At 36.3% G+C, this 22,232-nt stretch overlaps 1 protein-coding gene across 14 annotated transcripts in view; it reads left to right on the top strand.

The window, feature by feature from the left end:
- LOC103711483 (PX domain-containing protein EREL1) overlaps positions 1–13,391 on the top strand; it is a 29,483-nt gene extending 16,092 nt beyond the window's left edge. For 5 of the 14 annotated variants that reach the window (XM_008797627.4, XM_017843896.3, XM_026806366.2 and 2 more), the window contains 6 exons: positions 5,424–5,532; positions 5,954–6,753; positions 7,076–7,240; positions 7,335–7,580; positions 9,364–9,582; positions 12,915–13,391. In XM_008797627.4, the coding sequence (XP_008795849.1) occupies positions 5,424–5,532; positions 5,954–6,753; positions 7,076–7,240; positions 7,335–7,580; positions 9,364–9,582; positions 12,915–13,202 (1,827 nt within the window). In that variant the 3' untranslated portion in view covers positions 13,203–13,391. Of the gene's footprint in view, positions 1–5,412; positions 5,533–5,953; positions 6,754–7,075; positions 7,241–7,334; positions 7,581–9,363; positions 9,583–12,914 lie in introns of all 14 variants that reach the window. The other 9 variants (XM_039129676.1, XM_008797630.4, XM_039129670.1 and 6 more) reach the window with 9 other exon arrangements.
- Positions 13,392–22,232: the final 8,841 nt, after the last annotated feature.

Below are 22,232 nucleotides of genomic sequence, written 5' to 3'. Positions count from 1 at the left end.
TGGGATTAGTGTTTGTTCGATGTTTGGAGAGCGAGAGGGGAACATAGAATTAGTGAAGGATTTGAATTGGTGAATCAATTATCAATTGATCCACAATTGACCAAGGAGCTTGTGATTTGGCTATTGTAGTAGTTCCGTTAGGGCCACCGGGTTTAGAAACACTATTTACAACTACATTAACTCACTAGTTGGGCTTAATTATGTGATGTTGAGACATTATCAGAGTGAAATGTATTCACTTCCAGGCTACCCTTTTCTCGTGTTGTAATATATTGTCTTTAAGCTTTAGGGCTTGTTTGGATGCTTAGCTAGCTTATCTATGTGGTATCTCTCACACGAGCCGAAAGGCCTGAAGAGATGAGGCATAAAGGTGAAGAAGCGAAAGAATCATGAATATTGTAGATTTTGCAATAGCAAGATATTGGATGCTATGTGGAATTTGTGAGGGGAGAAACAAATGGCATCTAAGAATCGAATGTTGAAAGAAGGAAAATGGGATTTAGATGGGAAATCAATAATAAGTTGGAAGAGATGACTAATAGTATTAAGCAAGTGGCTGTAGAGGTATCAGGATTATAAAAGAAAACATGGCCATCTAGTAAGGAAACTTGGGCTGGAATGAGAAAGTTTAATTGACGGTTAAGGCTAAAAGCAATGTTCTCAATCTTGGTACTGGATCCCTTACGGGACCATGTTGGTATAGTATTGGTATGCGCAATATGGGTCAGTTTGACATACCAAGATTCGATACGCCTCTCGTACCAAGTCTCAGTATGGTATGGTAATGCTTGGTACGAGGCGATATGCACCTACAGAGTGAACCTTGGTTAAAAGGGTTTTATAGAAGACCACCTAAGTGTATAAATGGAAAAAACACATGAAAACTATAAGGTGGCTAAGAAGGAAAGTTAAGAAAACGATACGGGAGTTATATCGTAAGTTATAAACTAATGATGGGAAAAAGATATCTGTAAGATTGCAAGATTAAGAGAAAGAAAAATTATAGATTTGATTCAGGTTAAATGCATCAAAGATGAAAATAAAAATGTTTTGGTTGAGGATGAGATTAAAGAATGATACTGTAGTTATCCTAATAAGCCATTTAATAGAAGTCATGTAGGCGACTTAGGATATCTTACTAGTTCCATTAAGGATAGAAATCTCCAATATACATGCAGAATTAAAGTATCTGAGGTAAAGAATGCCTTGAAAAATATTAAAATAGGAAAAGCCATTGGACTTGATGAAATTCCTATTGAGATTTGGAAATATGTATGTGATGTGGAAGTAATCTGTTGACTAATTTATTTCATAAGATATTAAAGACCAAATGGTGCTTGATAAATGTAGGAAGAGCACTATAGAACCGATTTATAAGATAAAGATGATAATCAAAATTTTTCTATCATGGTCTTAAACTCACGAGCCAGATTATGAAACTTTGGGTGAGGGTGATTGAGCATAGATCGAGGTGTGGCACTAAAATATCAGAGAGCCAATTTGGTTTTATTCTAGGAAGGTTGATTATGGAAGCTATTTTCTCTTTCGAAGGTTAGTGGAGAAGTACAGAAATCTTCATATGATTTGTATTGATTTAGAGAAAGTATATAATAGAGCGTCTATAGAAGTCTTATGGTAGGTGTAAGAAAAGAAAGGAGTTTTTCTTAGATATATTAATGTGATTAAGAACATGTATGGTAGATTGGTTACTAGTATGAGAACTCCTGGTAGCAAGGATTGCCGAACCGATACTAGAGCCCGTACTGGTCGGTGACCAACACAGTATGGTACGCGTCTGTATCGTACCGTGCTAGGGTTCTTTGGCTTTTTTTATTTTCAAATCTCGATCTGAAGGCGTATGGTTTGCCGACTTTAATTCAAAATTTGAAAATAAGAAAAGGCTGAAACCCTTTCTCCCCTGTTCCAAAACGAAGATGATGGGAGAGAGAGGTGGAGAGGGAGAAAAGGAGAGGGGGGAAGGGGGGAAGGGGAGCACAAGGGAAGCCCTAACCTGATCGAGAGAGGAAGAGAGAGAGGGAGCGGGGCAATTATGACTTCGTGAGTGGCTGAGGGAAGGAGAGGTGTTCGCGAGTGGGAGGTAGGTGCTCTCTCACGGATCTCGACTCGGGGGGGGGGGGGGATGCGCAATTCGTGTGGTTTAATAGATGAGTGCATGTTTAACAAGGAACCATGCTGTCTCATTTTAAACATTTGAACCATGCTGGTTCTCATCCGATCAAATTTGGCACGCCTCGAACTGGCCTATTCGGCACACCCTGAACCGGTCGATTCAGTATGATTCAGCATTCCCTCCCTGTAGCAATATTAATGGGTTTTCAGTCATATATATTTATACCAAGGATTTTCTCCAAGTTCTTACCATTTTGTGCTTTTTTTTTTTGATACATCGGTAGCTCACGTCAAACGAGCATGAGCGCTACCCTCAGCATCAAGAGAAAGAAAATGACATAAAGACAATGAGGCGACTGCAATCTTTGTCCATAGCATCTCTCCAGAATGATGAGCAGCAAAAGAGGCGACCCAGTCTACAGCTCTATTTGCCTCTCGAAATACGTGGGCAACCTGTATCGAGCAGCATCTTGTCTCCAGCCTCTGTATATCCCTGAGTATAGGGTGGCCATCCCCCCTGCACCGGACATCATGAATCCACTTAGTCACCATAGTAGAGTCCCCCTCCAGGATAATGCTATCTGCCCCCAAAATCTTCCTCACATAGGTGACTCCCTCTCATGCAGCCCTCAGCTCGACTCCAATAGCCGTCATATCGCAAGTACGCCGCCCACCTGCCATAACTAGCCTGGATTCTCCGAAACCAATGCCTCCTCTATCTCCACCAGCTGAGACACTGCCATCAAAGTTCACCTTGAAGTAGTCAAGGGGTGGGGGTTCCCAAGAGACATGTCACTCGGGGCGTTGTAGCAGCGAAGTCGGCACTCCAGATATCCCTAGCCCACCCCGGAGGTGGTACCTTGATGGTGGCAATGATCTCAGTCGTTGGACGAAAAACTCTATCCACCACGGCCCTCGGCAGGAATTTTCTATCTTCAAAGGTGCGGGCATTCCTGTCCAACCAAATGTGATATGCCATATAGACGTAGATGATGCCTCGCTCCACAGTACTCGAAGTGCCAACCAGCCCCCTCAAGTGGTCCAGAAAGTCCTCCGTCGACACCACATTCAGTGGTAAGGAAAAAGGTGCCTGCTGCCAAACCTGCCTCGCCCGAGGGCATCCTAGAAGAGCATGGCTGATAGTCTCATCTGTGTCAATGCACTCCTTACACATCGAAGAGATCCTGACTCCTCTGCTCATCAGAACTCCCCAGGTCGGCAGGCTTCCCCAAGCCACCTTCCATATAAACAATGCCACTCGTGGGTGCACCCGCATCCTCCATATCCACCTGCCCTCGATCTGCCGGGTAGACTTCTTGCCCATCAGCAATTGCAGGTCCCTGGTCCTCACCCTAGCGCGGCCAGTCGGGGCCCACATCAAACTCTCTTGACTCCTCACCTGGGATTGGGATAGCCAAAATCCTCTTAGCCAACTACTCCCCAAAAGCACGCCGAATCATCATCTCGTCCCACCTGCCTCCGTCTAGACTAATCAGATCCCTGACTCTGGGATATTCAGGAAGATATTTGTAGGTGCATACTATTCGCGGATGATATAGTCTTAATGGATGAAACTAAGTTCGGGGTTAATCGTAAGTTAGAACTATGGAGGAGTGTATTAGAATCCAGGGTTTTTAGGTTAAGTAGAACCAAGATTGAATATATAGAATGCAATTCCAGTAAAATTAGAAATAGAGATAAAGATAGAGTGAAAATTGAGAATCATGAAAATTTTATGAGCGACCATTTAGATATTTAGGTCCATTACCCATTAGGGGAGATTGATGAATATGTTATCTATAAGATTAAAGAAAGTTGGATAAATTGGAGAAGTGCAATTAGGTATTATGTGATTATAGCTGCCTGGTTGAAAGAAAAATTTTATAGGATAGCCATACGATTAGCTATGTTTTATGGCACACAATGTTGGATAGTTAGATAACAACATGTGCACAAGATGAGTGTAACTAAAATGAGAATGTTGAGATGGATGTGAGGTAATACAGGAAAAGATAGAATAAATAAAGTCATTCATAAAAGGTGGAGATAGTAGCAATTGAGGACAAATTAAGAGGACAATTTAGATGGTTTGAAATTATACATTGTAGATCTATGAAAACACCAGTGTGATGGAATGATTTGATACATGTAGAAAGAATGAAAAAGGGTAGAGGTAAACCAAAAATCACATGGTATGAAGAAGGAAGGACTTGATATCTCAACATTTTTCAGAAAATGTGGCCCTAAACCGAGCGGAATGGAGGGAAGGGATTCATCATTCATGTAGCCTAGTTTGGGATTAAGGCTTAGTTGAATTGAAGGTTTTGGATACCATGACATATATATGAGAGAGAGAGAGAGAGAGAGAGAGAGAGAGAGAGAGAGAGACCAAGGTTATGATGTAAGCTAGGTTATATTGAGTTGCTAGCTTCATATTGTTTTTAATCAAGCAAGGTTATGATGTAAGCTAACTTGTTCTATCAAGTAAATTGCAGGGTTTGACTTGTGAGATCATCAATTTGTTCAGTTTGTTGGAGAACATCTTTATTCATATGAATGGAATGTTGATATTTGAATTATTTTGTTTTGAGGTGTGGTGCAAATTCTTACAGAGCAAGGGAATTGCGCGGCAGTGAATTATTGAAGTTGGATATTTAAAATAGGAGTTACTCTTCCATATCACTGTGATTTAAATGTCTTCATAATGGCATCTCTGTTGCTTGAGGGATGGCTCCGTTGCTTTCTTCTTAATGGCATAGCTTTGTGTTGATTGAGATGATTTTAATATCTATTGCATTCCTTTCCATATTTTGTTTAAATCTTTTTAATGTATTAATTAAGAAATTTTTAAATAATATTGTACTTCAAACTTTTTTTTCCTCGCATGATGTATAGGAAGCACTTGCTATTGTCTATCATAAATTATATTTTTCTGAGATAATTTAACATATTTTCAAACACATATATATTTTTTACTTCATTGGAAATTGTACCTTATTATCATCATGCTATCACTATTATTCTTTGCTGCTCTTAATATAGTAGATGTCAATACTCTTGTACAGAAGCACAAAAAAGATGATTACTACCTCAAAAGGTCTAAAATTATTTCAAACACAAATGTTATATTTTTCATTTTAGTTATTAAATGTATCAGGCGATAGATATCATTTTCAGTACCACATGTATAAATATAGGATTTCCATTTTTAAAATCATTTTTCTTATGGTGTCCCGTAGTAGCTTTCCTTGCTAGGTGATTAATGATTCTCAAACTGGATAGCTATGTTTCAGAGGAGGCATGCTTTGGAGGAATGGATGGGAAAGCTACTTTGTGACATTGACCTATCTAGAAGTGCTCCGGTGGCAAGTTTTCTTGAGCTAGAAGCTGCTGCAAGGTCATGTAGGTTTTATCACTCCTATGTATATAAATATTTATGTATCATCATGTATGTGTCAATGTGTTTCTTTGCCTGTGAACATGCATGCATTTGTGCTTGTACTTGAATGCATATGTTGTGCGCATGTTGTGCGTGTTTGTGATATGTTGTGTGTCAGTTTCTTAACTGTAAAACATTTTTATGTCTCTTTCTGGGCTTGCATTCATGTAAAATATGTTTGGTTATGGATTCCTAATGGCATGTCCTGATATAGACTAATTTTTGTTATGCCTCCTAAATATCTAATTTAACATTTGATACAAGTTAGTTGGCTTTTGATCTGATTACTGAGACTTGTTTATGATGTATTTTGTTTTTGTTATAGTCAAGCTAATTTTGTTTCTTTGATATATGTTTACATTTTACTTACACTGTTTTATTCAGCGTTTAGGGATGCGAATCATGATCCTTTGGAAACAAGTTCTTCAGGTGATGCTATCTCCTTGGCCTCTTCAATTCCACTTAGACCTAGTTCAGGTGCTTCTATTGCTGATGGTGCAAAAGTTGCATCTAAGTCTCACTCTGTTGCTTCAGACATTGATAGTGATATATATGAAGCATCAGACCTGGGAACCCCAAGGCAAGGAAACGTTCAAATTTCTTCCACTAGAACAGAAAATCTGGCAATGACTCATGATTTAACTGTTCCAAGAGGGGCAATTGGTAATGGCATCATTGGAGAATCAATCCTGGATAAGTCAGAAGAGCTTCTTACAAGTAGGTTGCACCGCAAAAGAGAGAACCTTGTTTTAGAGAGGGATAGTTCTGGGGGAACTTCACAGGAAATATTTCTTTCCAGGGACAGACTAGAGTCCACTTCAGAACAGGATCATGATAAGTTTTATGGTCATACTAGAAAACTCTCTGCTGAAAGTACTGGAAGTGACATAAGTTCTATACGAGGTAGTGAATTATCATTTCCTGGGATGACTAATTTGATTTGGGATGGCTCTATTGATCTTCCTAGTAGCTCTGAAGCTCAGAATGCAATGGAAGCTCTATCTGGCTTGGAGACACATATTCAAAATGATGCACAAATTTTCCTTCCACTTGATCAACGATATAAATTGAATAGAGTTCTTGTCACCATGCAAAGAAGATTAGGGACAGCAAAATCAGATATGGAAAATCTTATAGCTCGACTGAATCAAGAAATGGCTGTGAATGGATACCTTATAACAAAGGTGCATCTTGAGCAATTATTTTTATGATCTGCTTGGCATCTTATGTCAATATTGCATGTCCCTTATGCTTTTAAATTTAAATTTGAGAGGTCTTTCATGAACTTCTTTCTCCTTATCAAATTGGGTTCTTGAATTCAATCTTCTCATTTGTTAAACCTTGATAGAAATCCTGCATTTAGATTTTTTTTAAAAAATACAGGGACATATACATGATATGTCAAGTCTATTTAAGTTAGTCCTCTTATAACTCAAGATCTTTTTGGTACCTTTTCTGGACCTCCATAAGGTGTTGTCTTACTGTAATTGATATTTATGGTTCTAGGTCAAGGATTTAGAGGTGGAACTGGAAGTGACTAAGCAGAAAGGTAAAGAAAACTTGCAACAAGCCATTTTAGTTGAAAGAGAAAGAGTAACACAAATGCAATGGGATATGGATGAATGTCGCAGGAAGTACTCAGAGATCGAGTCTAGACTTAAGATTGAGCAAGTTCGTTTTTGCCTCTTTATATGCATTCCTATTTGTTTAATATATGATTTGTTCACAAGTGCTGATTTTTTTTCCATTTTGTTTCTAAATGTAGCAGAATGAAAAAACTTGTGCAGAGTCAGAAAAAACAACTGCTGATGGTGAGAAAGCATTATTGCTGCAGGAATTAGATACTAAACGAGAAGTATTAGGGACTATGCAGAAGCACCTAGAAGAACTAGAAATGAAGTCAAAAGCAGATATCAAAGTTCTTGTCAGAGAGGTGAAATTTCTCAGGAGTTCTCAAGCAGAGTTAAAGCAAAAGCTAAATCAATCTCTAAGAGAAAAGACTGAATTAGAGGTATGGTGCTAATTATACCTGAAGAAGGGCTAAACAAGTGGCAGTTTAAGCTCAAAGGAAATTGTCAGATGTTTTACATAAGGAACATTATCCACTTATATATCACATTGATTTTTTAATCTCCTTTTAGTAGTGGAATAAAAATGGGAATAAATTATGAAGATGGAATTAGGCACATCCTGTTTAAAACAAATGTCAAAAATGGAAATGCTGCAATTATCTTGGAATTTTTGCACATGATATGCTACATCAAACCTCCCTGTAATGTGGATCTCTTCAAATCATAGATTAAAGGGCCAGTTGGCACGATTAATATGGCAATGTATATATTTATCATTGCCTTCCTGTTATGTGGCATTGGCATGGTAGCAGCTGCATGCTAGCACTTGGCATGCTCTCATGCCGATACATGCCAAGTATGGGAAGTGCTGGCATGCACTGAATAGTGCCCTAGATATCGAGCTAGTTTTTGACCTGCATGAGAAATCTTGCTCCAGATCATACCTATTATAAGTTTTGCCATAGATGTCAGGGTTGAAAAAGTTTCTAGCTCTAACAAATGCACTTAGATGATTATTTATTTTTCAGTCACCATTAGGGATATATGTTGTATCAAATTCATTGACTCTCTATATAATGGGAAAGCTTTGGAGACCAGCATGTGTGTGTTGGACTCTGGGGCCTCCTGTCCTATGCTCTGCCTAAAAAGAAGTCCAGGTTCTGCAGCCTCTAAGGCAACACCAAAAAAAAAAAAAAGGAAAAAAAATGAAAGCCCAGCATGTGCTGGAACCTTTCCCTTAGAACTCCTATCATGTAATTATGTTTCCCTTAAACATAATCTTAGAAAATAGAAAATATACTAGAGAAATTATCTGAATATGCATTGCAGATGCTAAACTCAAGTATTATAAGTAACCACAGATCATGTTCGACTTTGGCTCTTTGGTTGATAATTTGTCTCAGAGGTGGATGCAGTCCTATAGGGTATCTTCACTTATTCTTTGCCTGGTCATTTAATCAGAGACTATTTGTTTCCACAAATCTGATGTCTGTTGAGGTCGTTGACTGGCAATTTTTTTTTTGATGTCCTTGTGTGTAGTCCGACCCATATAAATTAGCTGAATATTCTCTTGCCTTTTCAATTGATAAGATTGTAAATTTACTTTATTGCGTTGATTAGTACTTTTGCATTATGATAAGCTTTAGTAATAGGCATGGTTTCAAATAATGGTGCTATAACTGTTATAACAGCCGTAAAAAATGGTTTCAGCCAACCCCAATTATGTTAGATGTGGAAAATATATAGGCTGTTATTGTTTGTTATTTCCTATTATTTCTGATTATAATGGACTACTATAATGTAAATCATGACCATTATTTTCACTTGTACCTTCTTTAAAGTAAAATAATATTTTTTCAGAATTCAAATTTTTTTGCCTGAAAATCTCCGCCAAAAGTTATTGTATGGTCAAAATGTATAATGTTATATTATCTAATGAAAAGTGAAGGGAAAGATAATGGTGTTATTTTGCTGGTATTGCCCATTATGTCTTGCTATAACACTGTTATAACAGCCATTGTTTCAGTGATTATTTAATATTAAAAATTTGAAAAATTGCTCTTTTGATACAAATAACAGTCATTATAACCATTATAAGGGTCAATAACAGTTTGGTTTGGGTACATTGTAAGGATAACATGTTATTTAAAGCCTTGGTTTCTAGATTGTTATGTCTTCAGATTTCTGAAATGGCTGTCTTCCATTTTTTGTATGTTTCCTCAGAGAGTTGTTCATAAGGAAAAGCAAAGGTGGGCACATGCGGAATCAGCAAGGAAAAAACTTCTTAATGAATGTGGGGTTCTTCGTGATCGACTTCAAGAGTGCAATGTTAATTTTCTTTCAGAATCGGAAGACAGGTTCACTATTGATCCTTCATCCCTATCCGGTGCTCTAGATCTTCTGGCAACTTCAGATAATAGAATTGATGGTCTTCTTGCGGAGGTAACTTTTTGATTCTTTAGTGATAATCTTGTCAAATAATGTTTTTTTAACTTTCATGGTGACTCCAGCATCAGTTTATAGTTTTTTTATTTAAGTAATTATTTCATATTGGTGATCCTGTTCACTTTCTTCTCTCTCTCTCTCTCTCTCTCAGGATTTAATAAATTAACTTAGTGAGGAAAGTGTCTAGTGCTTTTTTGTCTCATGATATGATCAAATTATTCAGTCTAATTAAGAAAGTTTGTTCAAATGGACAAGCATCTATATAAGTTGATATTGATCACCTCTAATCAAATTAGAGGAGTGTGTTTCTATCAAGGTTCGCTGTCTCGGTACCGGTCCCCGCACCGGTGCCACACTAGCACAATATCGGTACGGTACGGTAAGAAATTTTTTTGACATACCGAGCATTGGTATGCTACTTGTACCGGATACCGGTACCGAACTGGTACGTTATAGTACGCTCTGTACCGCTCGGTTCGGGCCGGTACAACATACCATAGTTTCTACTTAATAGAGCATCCATTAATAATGGAAAGCATGAACATAGTGCTATAATAAGTGTGTTTTCTATTCCATTATCTTTAGAAAAACCACTTGATATTAAGCCTGGATCTTGGTTACATCAGGAGGATGTGTAGACACCATTTCAGAAATGCGAAAGCGAACTTTTGAAAAATTTAGGGGCACTTTGACAAAAGCATGTAGGAAGCATCTCGATAAAATTATATTTGGAGATAATAGAAACTTTCCTATATGATTATTTCTTTTTATTAAAATATGCATAAGGATTCCAAATGGAATTACATAATGAATGATATGTTTATTATTGGATTAAGATTTTGATTACATTAGGTTGGCAATAGAGACAAGTTCAAGGGGTGGATCTATTTGTGGTGGGCTACAGGAACAAGATTCCAGAGAGCTTCCAAAGCAACCAGGGAAGTCTTAGAGGAAGACCGCAGCTGCTAAAAATTGGATACTATCAATTGAAAATTATTATTATTTTAGGGAAATATTAGTGGATGGCCTACGGGCATTTGTTAAGGTGACCACACCTATTAATCACTAAGGACATGTTTTATTTTTATTGGTAATATAACTATTGCACTTATTCCTTTTTTGTCACCAAATGAGTGGTTAAGATTTATTTGATGAAACGTATGACTAGAAGTTCCTAATATCGGGAAACAAGATTGAGTAATTTATGCTAGGAATTATAAGATGTTATAGAAAATTTATAGTGTTTCACTCTAATCTATTTGATTCAATTAGATGTTCCATGCCATTTAAGATAATGAGGTATTCTTCTTAGCATATGCCTTGGGGGCATTCATTAACTGGACCCGGAGTTCCAAATTCTCATTTGGGACTACATCTCTTTTAGCTTCTTGGCATGTGCCCTTTTGAGATGATCACAGCTCCCTATATCAATCTTAAGATTTGAACAGTTGCTTCTCAACCAATTCCAACTTGACATAGACCTTTTATTGTTCTTTTACGTTCTGTTTGATTGTGGAATAGGCATTGGCAAGGATATCTCCCTTGCAATGTTGAAGGGATAGGCCTATTCCATGGAATAGGCCTATTTTAGAGCTTGGTAGAGGAACAACGTGCAGGAATCGGTGAAGGGAGTAAGCTGCATTTGATCTGCACTGAATTTCATGATAGTTTGGATTTTATCACAATAACCAAATTGTCACCTCATCTTTTTTAGTGTTTATAGAGTAGCTAAAGGCAAATGGTAATTGTAGGGAATAGGGACAAGCCTATTCCACAATACAAGTCTATTCCACCGTTTTGGTAGAATAGACTTATAAAATGGTAGGGAATATCCCCTGCCACAGTATAAGCTCCTATTCTAAGGTGTTTGGCAAGAAGGGATATCCTTCCACTTATACTGCAACCAAATGCCCCCTTGGATGGAAACAACCCAGTTCCAATCAGAACTAAGATGAAAAGGCACTTATTCTACCATATTCAGCAGAACTTGTGATTGAAACTTGGCCCAAACTCATTTTTAGTGATCCCACCCAAATATAAATTCATTATTTGTTAACTTCATTAATCTTCCAAGATGTGTGAATTACAAGAAGTTGTGCATAAATTTAAATTCTTTTCAATAAAGCATGACCCTATGATTGTGGGTTTTTATTTAGGGAAATGTTTTGAAGAACATGTATTGTTGTCCACATGAATGTATTGCACTCTGGTTCTTTGGCATCTTGTGCATCAGAGATGAACTCCCAATATTAAAACTTGCCTTTACCCTTTGCTTTGCCCGTTTGTCTAGATTCATTCGTAAGTCCAGGGAACCTTGAATGGCTGCTTGTTGGCTGGATGGGTTTATGTAACACTAGCAACAGGATATGTATGTTACCTACCAACCAATTGGCCTTCTAAATTCATGACAAGCCCCTCTTCGGTCCAATAATCTTTGGCCAAGGCAGGCAACCAAATCACATGGTTGTCATCCTGCTGATAGCTGGTCATAATATTTTTCTCAAACTTCAGTGGATCAAAACCTTGAATTTTGCAGCCTCAAATAAATGGAATGAGAGTTGAAAACACTTGTAGTTGAGGTCAAGTTATAAATATCAACATGATGTTGTGTACATATGTATTTGCACGTATTTGTATGACATGAGTTGGTTGCTGAATTTAAGGCCTGGATTTTGTTATAAAATTTATATGAGAAAATATTTTATTTTTTATCAGTTTCATTAACTTGGAGTACCTTGCTTGTGGCATTCTATGGATCCATCAAGACTAGACATGTTAGCAAAGCTTATCAAACACTTGTTAGTTGAGGTCAAGGTATAATTATTAACATGATGTCGTGTGCATATGTATTTACTTGTCTTTGTATGACATGAGTTGGTTTCTGAATTTAGGGTCTGGATTTTGTTATAAAATTTATATGAGAAAATATTTTATTTTCTATCAGTTTAATTAACTTGGATGGACTTGAAAGAAAGGCCATCATGAAGTTTCACAATGAAACAGCTGCACAGGCCAATACAAAGAGCATGAGAATTTGTATAGGATCCTTACTTTCTGACAGTTGGATCTGAGTGCCAGCATATTCTGTTAATTGATGCATCAAGTCCTAACTTTGCTACTTTTTTTTTTTTATATAAAAAAATGTTGGTCTGAATCTTCTGCTGTAAACGACTTACTATCATCTTTAATACTTGAACTGCAGAACAGTGAGCTAACAGTTAAATTGCTATGATTTTCTTTCTCGCACACATAGAAGTGGTTGCTTACGTTGATGTAGAGATTTAATTGTACATTGTTTTAATTAGTGAACAAATGCTGATTCTCTATAGGCACAACTCCTTGCACGGGATGAGGAACAGACGGTTTCAGATATGGATGAGGCTCAAAGTGGTGAATCCTCTGAAAATCTAATTGCTACAAACGGTGAAAATCCAATTAATGGAGATGATGAGATAAGAAAAATGTTGACTGATATGTTTATAGATAATGCAAGACTGAGGAAACAGGTTAATTCTGTTATCCGTTGCACCTTCAATACAGTTGTTAAGCCTGAGAGGGAAGATATCGACGAAGTTCCTTCCAGGAGGACTGTTCTCAACCGGTTCTTAGACAGATGAAATGAGGCTACTGTAAATTCTCTTGAATGCTTGTTTCATAATTTGGTGATCCACATCCACATTCTATGGAGGGATATCTAATCATCTACATCCTGAGTACAATAGTTTCCTTTCATGTTGTTGTAAACATAATTTCGTCTATAGGAAAAAAATAAATTAATGAAATTTGGCTTCTCAAGTGGTTCAGCATGGACTTCTCTCCCTAAGCCTTTCTATTGGGGGTGCTGTAATTCAAAGACAATCAGGCACTAGGAGTACTGGACCACCTATTGCTACAATATGCAATAGAAAAGAGGGCTTTTTAAGAAGTTCCAGTGCCACAACAATGCTCTTGATGTGGAGCACACAAGAAACATAAGGTTTACGTTTTGGGCTGCCCTGGTTGAGAAAGGGCTAATTTAATTTGTACTTTAAAGAACTACAAACAAAACATAACCATGATGTGGGATTGTAGAATAACAACCAAGGATTCTAATAGTTCATGGGATGGTACAGAATAACTATCTCATTACGAATTATTGCCCAGCTCACCATTTGTTTTTTATTTTGATTGTTCTTCTTATTATCAATTGCACCACAAAGGCCTGCACTGTCGTAGCTGTCTCAGTTGTTCATTGATGAATGGGAAATGCTCAAGGATCTTCACGTCAATAAAATCCTTCGTGAACCAAGTTGGAAAAGAGTTTGTGACCATCTGGTGTTCAATCTTTTTTTCTGTTTTCAGTGTTCAGTTTACGATTCTCTCTCATTCTTTTTGTGTCTGAAATTCATCCGGTACGAGGAATGTCACATTTGGTGAAACAGTCCAAACAATAACTCGAGCTATAGAATTTTGTCATCCCCTTTTCTCAGGAGGGGCACAAAGGCACTGATCATTCTCTTACCCAGCAATCCACGGCTTTCTGTATCAATTTGCTTCATCTTGGCAACCAAGCATCGGTTACATGAATCATGCTCTACCTTATTTTCTATTACTGCACTAAAGGTTGTTTGACATCTACAACGTTACAAAGATAGGCAACCTAGCTACAAAAGACTGCTACTTTTCTTGATGCACTCTGGTGAACTGATCGACAGCTTTCGTTTACCATGTCTATGATGGAATCCTTCAGTTCAGCAAACTTACTGCTAAAAAGCAAGGTAAGGAATGTCAAATGGCATGTGCTGAAGGTCAAGATGATGCAGTGTTCTATGGTGAAGTCTAATAAAAAGGCCCCTAAAAAAGCCTTGTTTAGTATATAAAAATTATTTGCTATAGGCTCATCCCTGATTTTTTGTTGCTAGATAAACTTTTGGTGAACTGATGGGCAACTTTCGTACAGAATACGCACCTGCTTTGAGAGACTGGAAAATGAGCAATGCCGTGGAGTTCCTATTTTGTGAACACCAACGGAAGTAGGGGATTGGTGCAGTTTCCGGGACTTGTTGCGATACACGAGGAGAGGGAATGGGGATGGATGATTATAAAATTACCAAATTGGCATTTTTCTAAATACATAATGAAAACTCCATTTTGAATAAAATCCCATAAATATTATTATGATGAAATTTGACATAAACATGAGGCAAGGATAAATTATCCATGTTTTTGGTAACTTGTTCATTAATTATCGTCGAAATAAGTATCTATAGGTTCCTCTGAAGTTCTTAACTTAATCTGCATCTTTAACAGCACTTGTTATTCTCTCCACAAAATAGTTGGATGCTCAAGGTCACCAAAATTCTTAACCCAAAGACATACACATACACACACAAAAATCATCAAGTTTCAACTATTTAACAACCCAGACATTTTTCTTCTTGGATGCAAAATATGGTTCAATACACCACAAAACAATCAAATAACTACTCAGAAAAGGATGCAATTGATACATCAAACAACAAATTGCTCAAAAAAGATCCTGAAGGGCTAATTCCTGCAGCAATACAGACATCTCTATTTCTTTTTGTTCTCGCAAGGATGATCAATCTCTATAAAGGCCTATGGGAGTCAAAAATTCAATCATGTTGGCTATCACTAGAGTTTAGCAACTTGTCATATTTTTATCCAGATGCTCCATGAGTGTCACTAGGTTTCCAAAGCTAAACCGATGCTTTAGTTACCTCACAGGGATAATTGATGTTTCCGTGCATGGGACATGTTCCTTCCATGATATAAATGCTTAAAATATAAATTCTTCACTCTTTTGAATTTTTTTGAGAAAAATAGTGGGTAATGTGTCACAACTAGGGTTTGAACCCTTGACAAAATCCTGGATGAGGGAATGTCAACCAGCTGACCAGCAATTGTTGGTTGTGAATCTATCAATATTATTGTTGGCCACTAGATTCTCTGCTGAGGGGAAAAAATAGTGCGCAAGACTTTGGCAATTTTGTGCAAGTATGCAGGTATATCATCGATGTCAATAATTGAAAAGCAGAGAGGATGAACGGTTGGTAGTATAGCTCCAAATACATTGACCTTCAAGGATGATGTTACTGCCGTAACATCATCCGCCCGAAAGAAGGGGAGGTAGGTTGCAGTTGGGGCTAGATTCTACTATAAGATCTAAGAATAAACTAGGATAACTAAAGCAAATAAATCAAAGGAAAATGTGAGAATAAAAATAAAGAAAAAGATAAAGATAGCAATGGATATTTGATTAGCCAAAGACTTTTTCTCAACATATAATCTGATATTTATAAGTGGTTCTCATCGACTGCTGGCATAGGTGTCACCATTTAACCATGATACTTGTCTTTGTTATTATGTATCACATAGATCACTATTGCCATATATAATAGGCAATGCTATCATTCCACTCGTATCTTGAATAGTAGTAATATATGTTCCACTACTCAATTTTGATACCTATCTTTATTATTATGTACTACATGAGCCACTATTGCCATGCATGATAGATAGTGCTACTACTCTTCTCACATTTTGAGTAGTGTAACTTCCATGTCATGGGTGATGATAAATGCTGGTTAACCATTATCTTTGGATTCCACTCCACTTAGGCCGATAGCTCTTGCGCCTCTTGGTCTTGCTAGCAATATATCACCTAAATAAACAAATAAATCTAATAATTACAATTAATAGAAAATATTAAACGAATAATATATATATTTTAGTCGGGATCAAAATAAATCTATTTTATCACAAAATAAATCTATTCATTTAATAAATGCAAATCATAAAATTGCAAATCCTATATATCTACTAATATTAAATTTAAAACAAAAGTTAGAGGAAATAGCCTGACTGAAGGCAGGTCGAAGCGCGTAGACGCTGTCCCAAAGAAGTATTTGCTCTCATGTACGAATCTTCTGGCAATCCTTCGCAGAGATACGACGACCCTAAACTTCTTCTTCGGTACATCTCGGAAGAAGCCAAATCGAATCCGATCGAACTTGCAGATCCAGCGAAGAACGAAATAAAAAGGATAAAATAAACAGAATAGAATTGCAAAAATAAAAATCAGAAATGGCTAAGAGGAAGAACTTTTCTCCATATTTTTTTTGATATTTTTATCTAATTTTTCATGTACCGAAAGAGATAAAATCAAGGGGTATTTATAAGGGTGTTTAGAGGGGTTTTTTGGTCTTTTTCGGGACGCGCCCGCGGGCGAATCTCGGATCGCATGCGCATTTAAATTTTTTCAACAGTTCCCCACAAAAATTTAAATAATTTTAAAATCAAAATAAAATGCTGGATATCTTATATTATGTAATAGGTGTAGGTACCTTTCGGTTTGAACATTCGCTTAATGATAATTGATTACATCTGTGGAGCCAAAGTGGTCTTAACCTTGAACCTCGATCCATAGCTCAAATTAAGTCAACAGCACATATAATATAGCCCGATCAGGGTTCTAAGCGGGTTGCGCTAATATGACCATGCGTAGGTATCTTTCATGTGCTTTTTAGGGAATCACCCATTTTTCCTAATCACGGCCTCACGACTGCACATATAGGTAAGTCCTAATAAGGAAACTAAAAAGGAAGCTCCTACCTCTTAGGTCTCGGACTCATTAAGAGTTATACAAACAAACTCATCCTACCGCTTATTTTTATGAGCACTAGCATTATAGGGACGAAGAAACATAAAACAATGCTCCTCTTAGTCACACTTTGGTTTGTTTCTACCCATTGAACCTTTTAAGGTTGGGTTCCCACCGTGGTGAACTATCTTTATGGGCTAAGCCCCATCCCCCTCGACGACTCTAGAACTACTATTTTAGACAAGTCTTTTGTAAGCTGATAAGCTAAATTATTTTCTAATTTTACAAAATTCAAAGCAATAACGTTATTTTTCAATTTATATCTTAATGATTTATGACGCACTTTTAAGTGCCTGTTCATTTTTACATTGACATTTTCTTGGTTGCACTTATCTATTGCAGATTTATAGTCACAATATAAGGAGACATGTGGTAAATGTGATTCATCTATAGGAAGGTCTATTAGTAGATTTCTGAGCCACTTAACCTCAATGCTAGTGGTGTCTAAAGTTATCATTTTAGACCCCATGGTACTCCTAGATATCAAAATTTATTTGGTGGATTTCCAAGACACAGCAGCATCTCCTAGAAGAAAAACATATCATGTGGTGGATTTAACATCTAAGGTATCGCTGATCCAGTTGGCATCACTATAGCTTTCTAGAACAGCAGAAAATCCACTAAAGTGCAAACTATAGGACTTGGTACCCTTACAATACCTAAGAATTCTCTCTAATGCTGTCTAATGATCTCTATTTGGATTAACAGTATATCTGCTAAGTCTATTCACGGCATATGCTATGTCTGGCCTGGTGTAGTTTGCTAGAAATCCTAGTAAGCCTATAATTTGAGCATATAGGCCTTGAAGGACAGGAGTTCCTAAGTTCTTCTTAAGATGTGTAGAGGGATTAAAAGGAGTAGAGACAGGCTGACAATCGGTATAATTAAATTCATTGAGAATCTTGTCAACATAATGACTTTGGTATAACTTAATACTATTTACACTTCTAATTATTTTGGTATTTAAAATTAAATCAGCTTGTCCCAAGTCTTTTATATTAAACTTATGATTTAAAAATTGCTTTACTTCATCAACTATCTGAAGATCTGTCTCAAAGATCAGTATATCATCTACATAGAGGTACAAGATCACAAGTTTATTTCTAACTCTCTTTTGGTATACACATTCGTCTGTACTATTGATTTCAAATCCAAATGTCAGTATGGTTTCATCAAATTTCAAGTGCCATTGCTTGGGTGCTTGTTTAAGACCATAGAGAGATCCGACTAGTCTACAAATTTTATTTTCTTGGCCTGGGATTATAAATCCCTCTGGCTGGTCTATATAAATTTTTTCATTTAAATCTCCATCTAGAAAAGCTGTCTTCACATTCATTTGATGAATCACTAATCTATGGATGGAGGTTAATGCTATCAGGACTCTGATAGTAATAATCCTAGCTACAGGTGCATAGACATCAAAAAAATCTATCCCAGATCTTTGTGTAAAACCCTTGGCAACCAATCTAGCCTTAAATTTATCTACAGAGCCATCAGGCCTAAGTTTCTTTTAAAAATCCATTTGCACCCTATAGTTTTACAACTAGAAGGAAGATCAGTCAGTTTCTAAGTATGATTTTGGATAATTGGCTACATCTCATTGTCTACAGCTTCTCTCTAAAAGGGTGAATCCAAGAATTTCATTGCGTCCTCAAAAGTAGTTGAAGAGTCCTCTATAAGAAAGGTATAGAAGTCATCTCCAAAAGTTTTCTCTATCCTGGATCTCTTACTCCTCCTAGGTTCTGCTTCTAATTCTATTTCTCTTGTCTTTATTCTACTAGAGCTACTAGTTATACCACTATCTACTCTAGTCCTAAGTGAAAAGGTGTCTTCAAAATATGTTGCATCTCTGGCTTTTATAATAAAGATGTTACTAATATCATTTTCTTCTGAATTAATCACCAGAAATCTATTGACATTACTATTGGCTGCATATCCTATGAATATGGCATCCACTGTTTTGGGCTCTATTTTCTTTCTCTTAAAATTAGGTATTTTCACTTTTGCCAAGCACCCCACACTTTCAAATAGCTAAGATTAGGTTTTTTATATTTCCAAACTTCATATGGGGTTAGATCACTATTATTAGAGGAAATCCTATTGAGGATATAATAGGCTGAAACTAGAGCTTCCCTCCACAAATTCTCTGATACTCCTGAGCTTATAAGCATTGAATTAACCATATCCATTAAAGTCATTCTTCCTTTCTGCTACTCCATTTGATTGGAAAGAATAGGGAGCAGTCACTTCATGAATGCTTCCATGATCTTCACAAAATTGAGTTAGATGTATATTCATCTCTCTGATCTGATCTAAAAATTTTAATTTTCTTTTTCTATTGGTTCTCGCTTCAATCTTAAAAATCTTAAATTTGCTGAGCACCTCATCCTTAGTTTTAATTAGGTAGATGTAACAGAACTTGGACAGATCATCTATGAAGGTCACAAAGTATTTGTTACCTCCCCTAGAGGTTCTACCAGAGTCACAAACATCACTATGGATTAACTCTAATAGATCTGAATCCCTATTAACAAATTTAAAAGACTTTCTAGGGAGTTTGGCTTCTGCACAAATTTCACATTTCTCATGGTTCTTAAGATCACTTTTTGGTATTAAATTTAGGTTCATTAGTTGTTTAATTGTATTATAATTTACATGACCTAATCTACCATGCCAAATAGAAGGAGGTTCTATATTCATGGTCAAAGAATTTTCATTTATTGAAGAAACTATTATATTTAACTTAAACAATCCTTCATTTAGAAATCCTTTTCCAATAAACATTACACCATGATAATTTATAACTTTATTAGACTCAAAAATAAGACGATAACCTTGCTGGACAAGCAAGGAACCACTAATTAGGTTTCTCCTAACGACGGAAACATGTTGGACGCTATGTAGGGACAGAACTTTTTCAGAAGTAAACTTTAAGTCTACACGTTCCACTCCTAACACACGTGCCTCCGAGCTGTTTGCCATGATCACAGCTCCTCCACTTGAGACCTGGTAAGAAGAAAACCAGAAGAGATCCGAACAAATGTGAATACCAGCTCCGGTATCAATCCACCAATCAAGTGCTTGTAAAGTCATGTTAACTTCAGGAGCGAAGGAAGCAGACCTGAAAGCAGTCTCAGAGGAGCCAGTGCCGAAAGTCACCATGTTGACTTGAGCACTGGTTGTGTGTGGACCTTTCTTCTTGGATTGAAAAGGTGCAGTCTTTTTATAGAAGCACTAGAGAGCCAAATGGTTGGTCCGACCACACATATAACAGAAACGAACACCACATTCCTCTTTCTTCTTCTTCTGCTCCTAGGATTGAATAGGTTTCCCATTGTAGTGGTTAGGGTTTCTAAGGTGGTAGGGTTTCTTTTTATAATGCTTATTTTTGAAGGGTCAGTTCTAATTTTTTTCTAGGTAGGGCCTCTACATTATAAGCATCATTTTTGTGTCCAGTAGAGGTTCTACTCCCGAGCCTATGCTGCTCTTCAATTCTAATGGAGTTCAAGACTTGGGTTAGGGTGAGACCTTCTTGGGTATGACTTAGAGTCTTAGCAAAATCAGACCAGAAATTAGATAGTTTATCTATTAGACATGCTACCTAGAATAATTCATCCAAAATGGTCCCATTAGCCCTAAGCTGGTGGATCAGAATTTTAAAATCATTAATTTGGTCATTCATAGGCTTTGAGTCCACCATCCTAAAATTATTGAAGTCGGAGGCCTTGAACCTCTTTATCTCAGCATCATAAAGACTATATTTGCTATCTAGGGTGTCCCAAAGTTCTTTGGCACTTTTGGCTGTGTAATAAATGTCATATAGTCTTTCAGAAAGGGCATCTAGGATTCTATGGATGCAATGAATAGTCTATCTCATCAGGTGTCCTAGAGGGTGTGCTGGTAGAGGCAGAAGGTTCAATTTGGGAGGAGGATGAACTCCGATTTGGGTTTGGATTTTGGCGAGTAGCAGGGCGTGAAGTAGTTGGATTATGTCAAAACATAACAAAAAAAGTTTATATCAAAAGATTGCACTAAAATTTGTATTGAATTTTGAATGTCTAGTTGATATATCCAAAAAATAATAGCCAGATCAACTCCAGATCGGTGGTGGAGCACTAGGTTCACTTAAGTACCAGCCTTTTTTAGGCACGTATGCCTTGTTGACAAGCTTTTCTTTAACACTATTAGTTAGTGGATATAATCACTAGACGTCACATAAATTCAATTTTTACAAAAGCTTAAGTGCAAACTTAAATTTGTTATTTTGGATTAATCAATTTTCGAATTTTCTATTTGAATTTTCCGAATTAGCAATAATTAATTATTAATTTAGTGCTAGCTAGACAATTATTGTAATTAAAATCTAATATATCAATTCAATGAATTATATATTAGAATTGATTTATTTCCTTATTAGAATAATTGATTACTAATTTTGTGCTAGCAAATCAATTATTGTAATTGAGATCTAAAATATCAATTCAATGAATTATAAGATTTATTACCTTATTAGAATAATCGATTACTAATTTTGTGGTAGTAAATCAATTATTGTAATTGAGATCTAAAATATCAATTCAATGAATTATAAAATTTATTATCTTATTATAATAATAGATTAAGATCTAATAAGTCAATTCAATAAATTAATTATTATGTATTAACCAATTTTTGAAGTTTCGTTTGAATGGGATCTGAAAATTACTCCTTGAGGAGTCCAAATGGAGGTATGATAAATCTCTTGGAGGTTAAATAAATTATTACCTTTTTAGAATGATTTACTGAATTATATATTGCTAATAAAAAAAATAAACAAACATTTCTTTGGATTGTTAGCAATATATTACCTAAATAAACAAACAAATCTAATAATTGCAATTAATAGAAAATATTAAATGGAATAATATATATATATTATTCGAGATCAGAATAAATCTATTTTATCACAAAAAAAAATTATTCTAGCACAAAATAAATCTATTCA

Source organism: Phoenix dactylifera, chromosome 1, assembly GCF_009389715.1.
Source record: "Phoenix dactylifera cultivar Barhee BC4 chromosome 1, palm_55x_up_171113_PBpolish2nd_filt_p, whole genome shotgun sequence".
In the NCBI taxonomy this organism is placed as follows: Eukaryota; Viridiplantae; Streptophyta; class Magnoliopsida; order Arecales; family Arecaceae; genus Phoenix; species Phoenix dactylifera.
Note: the sequence above shows the minus strand (reverse complement) of the source record. Positions and strands in the feature narration are given on the sequence as shown.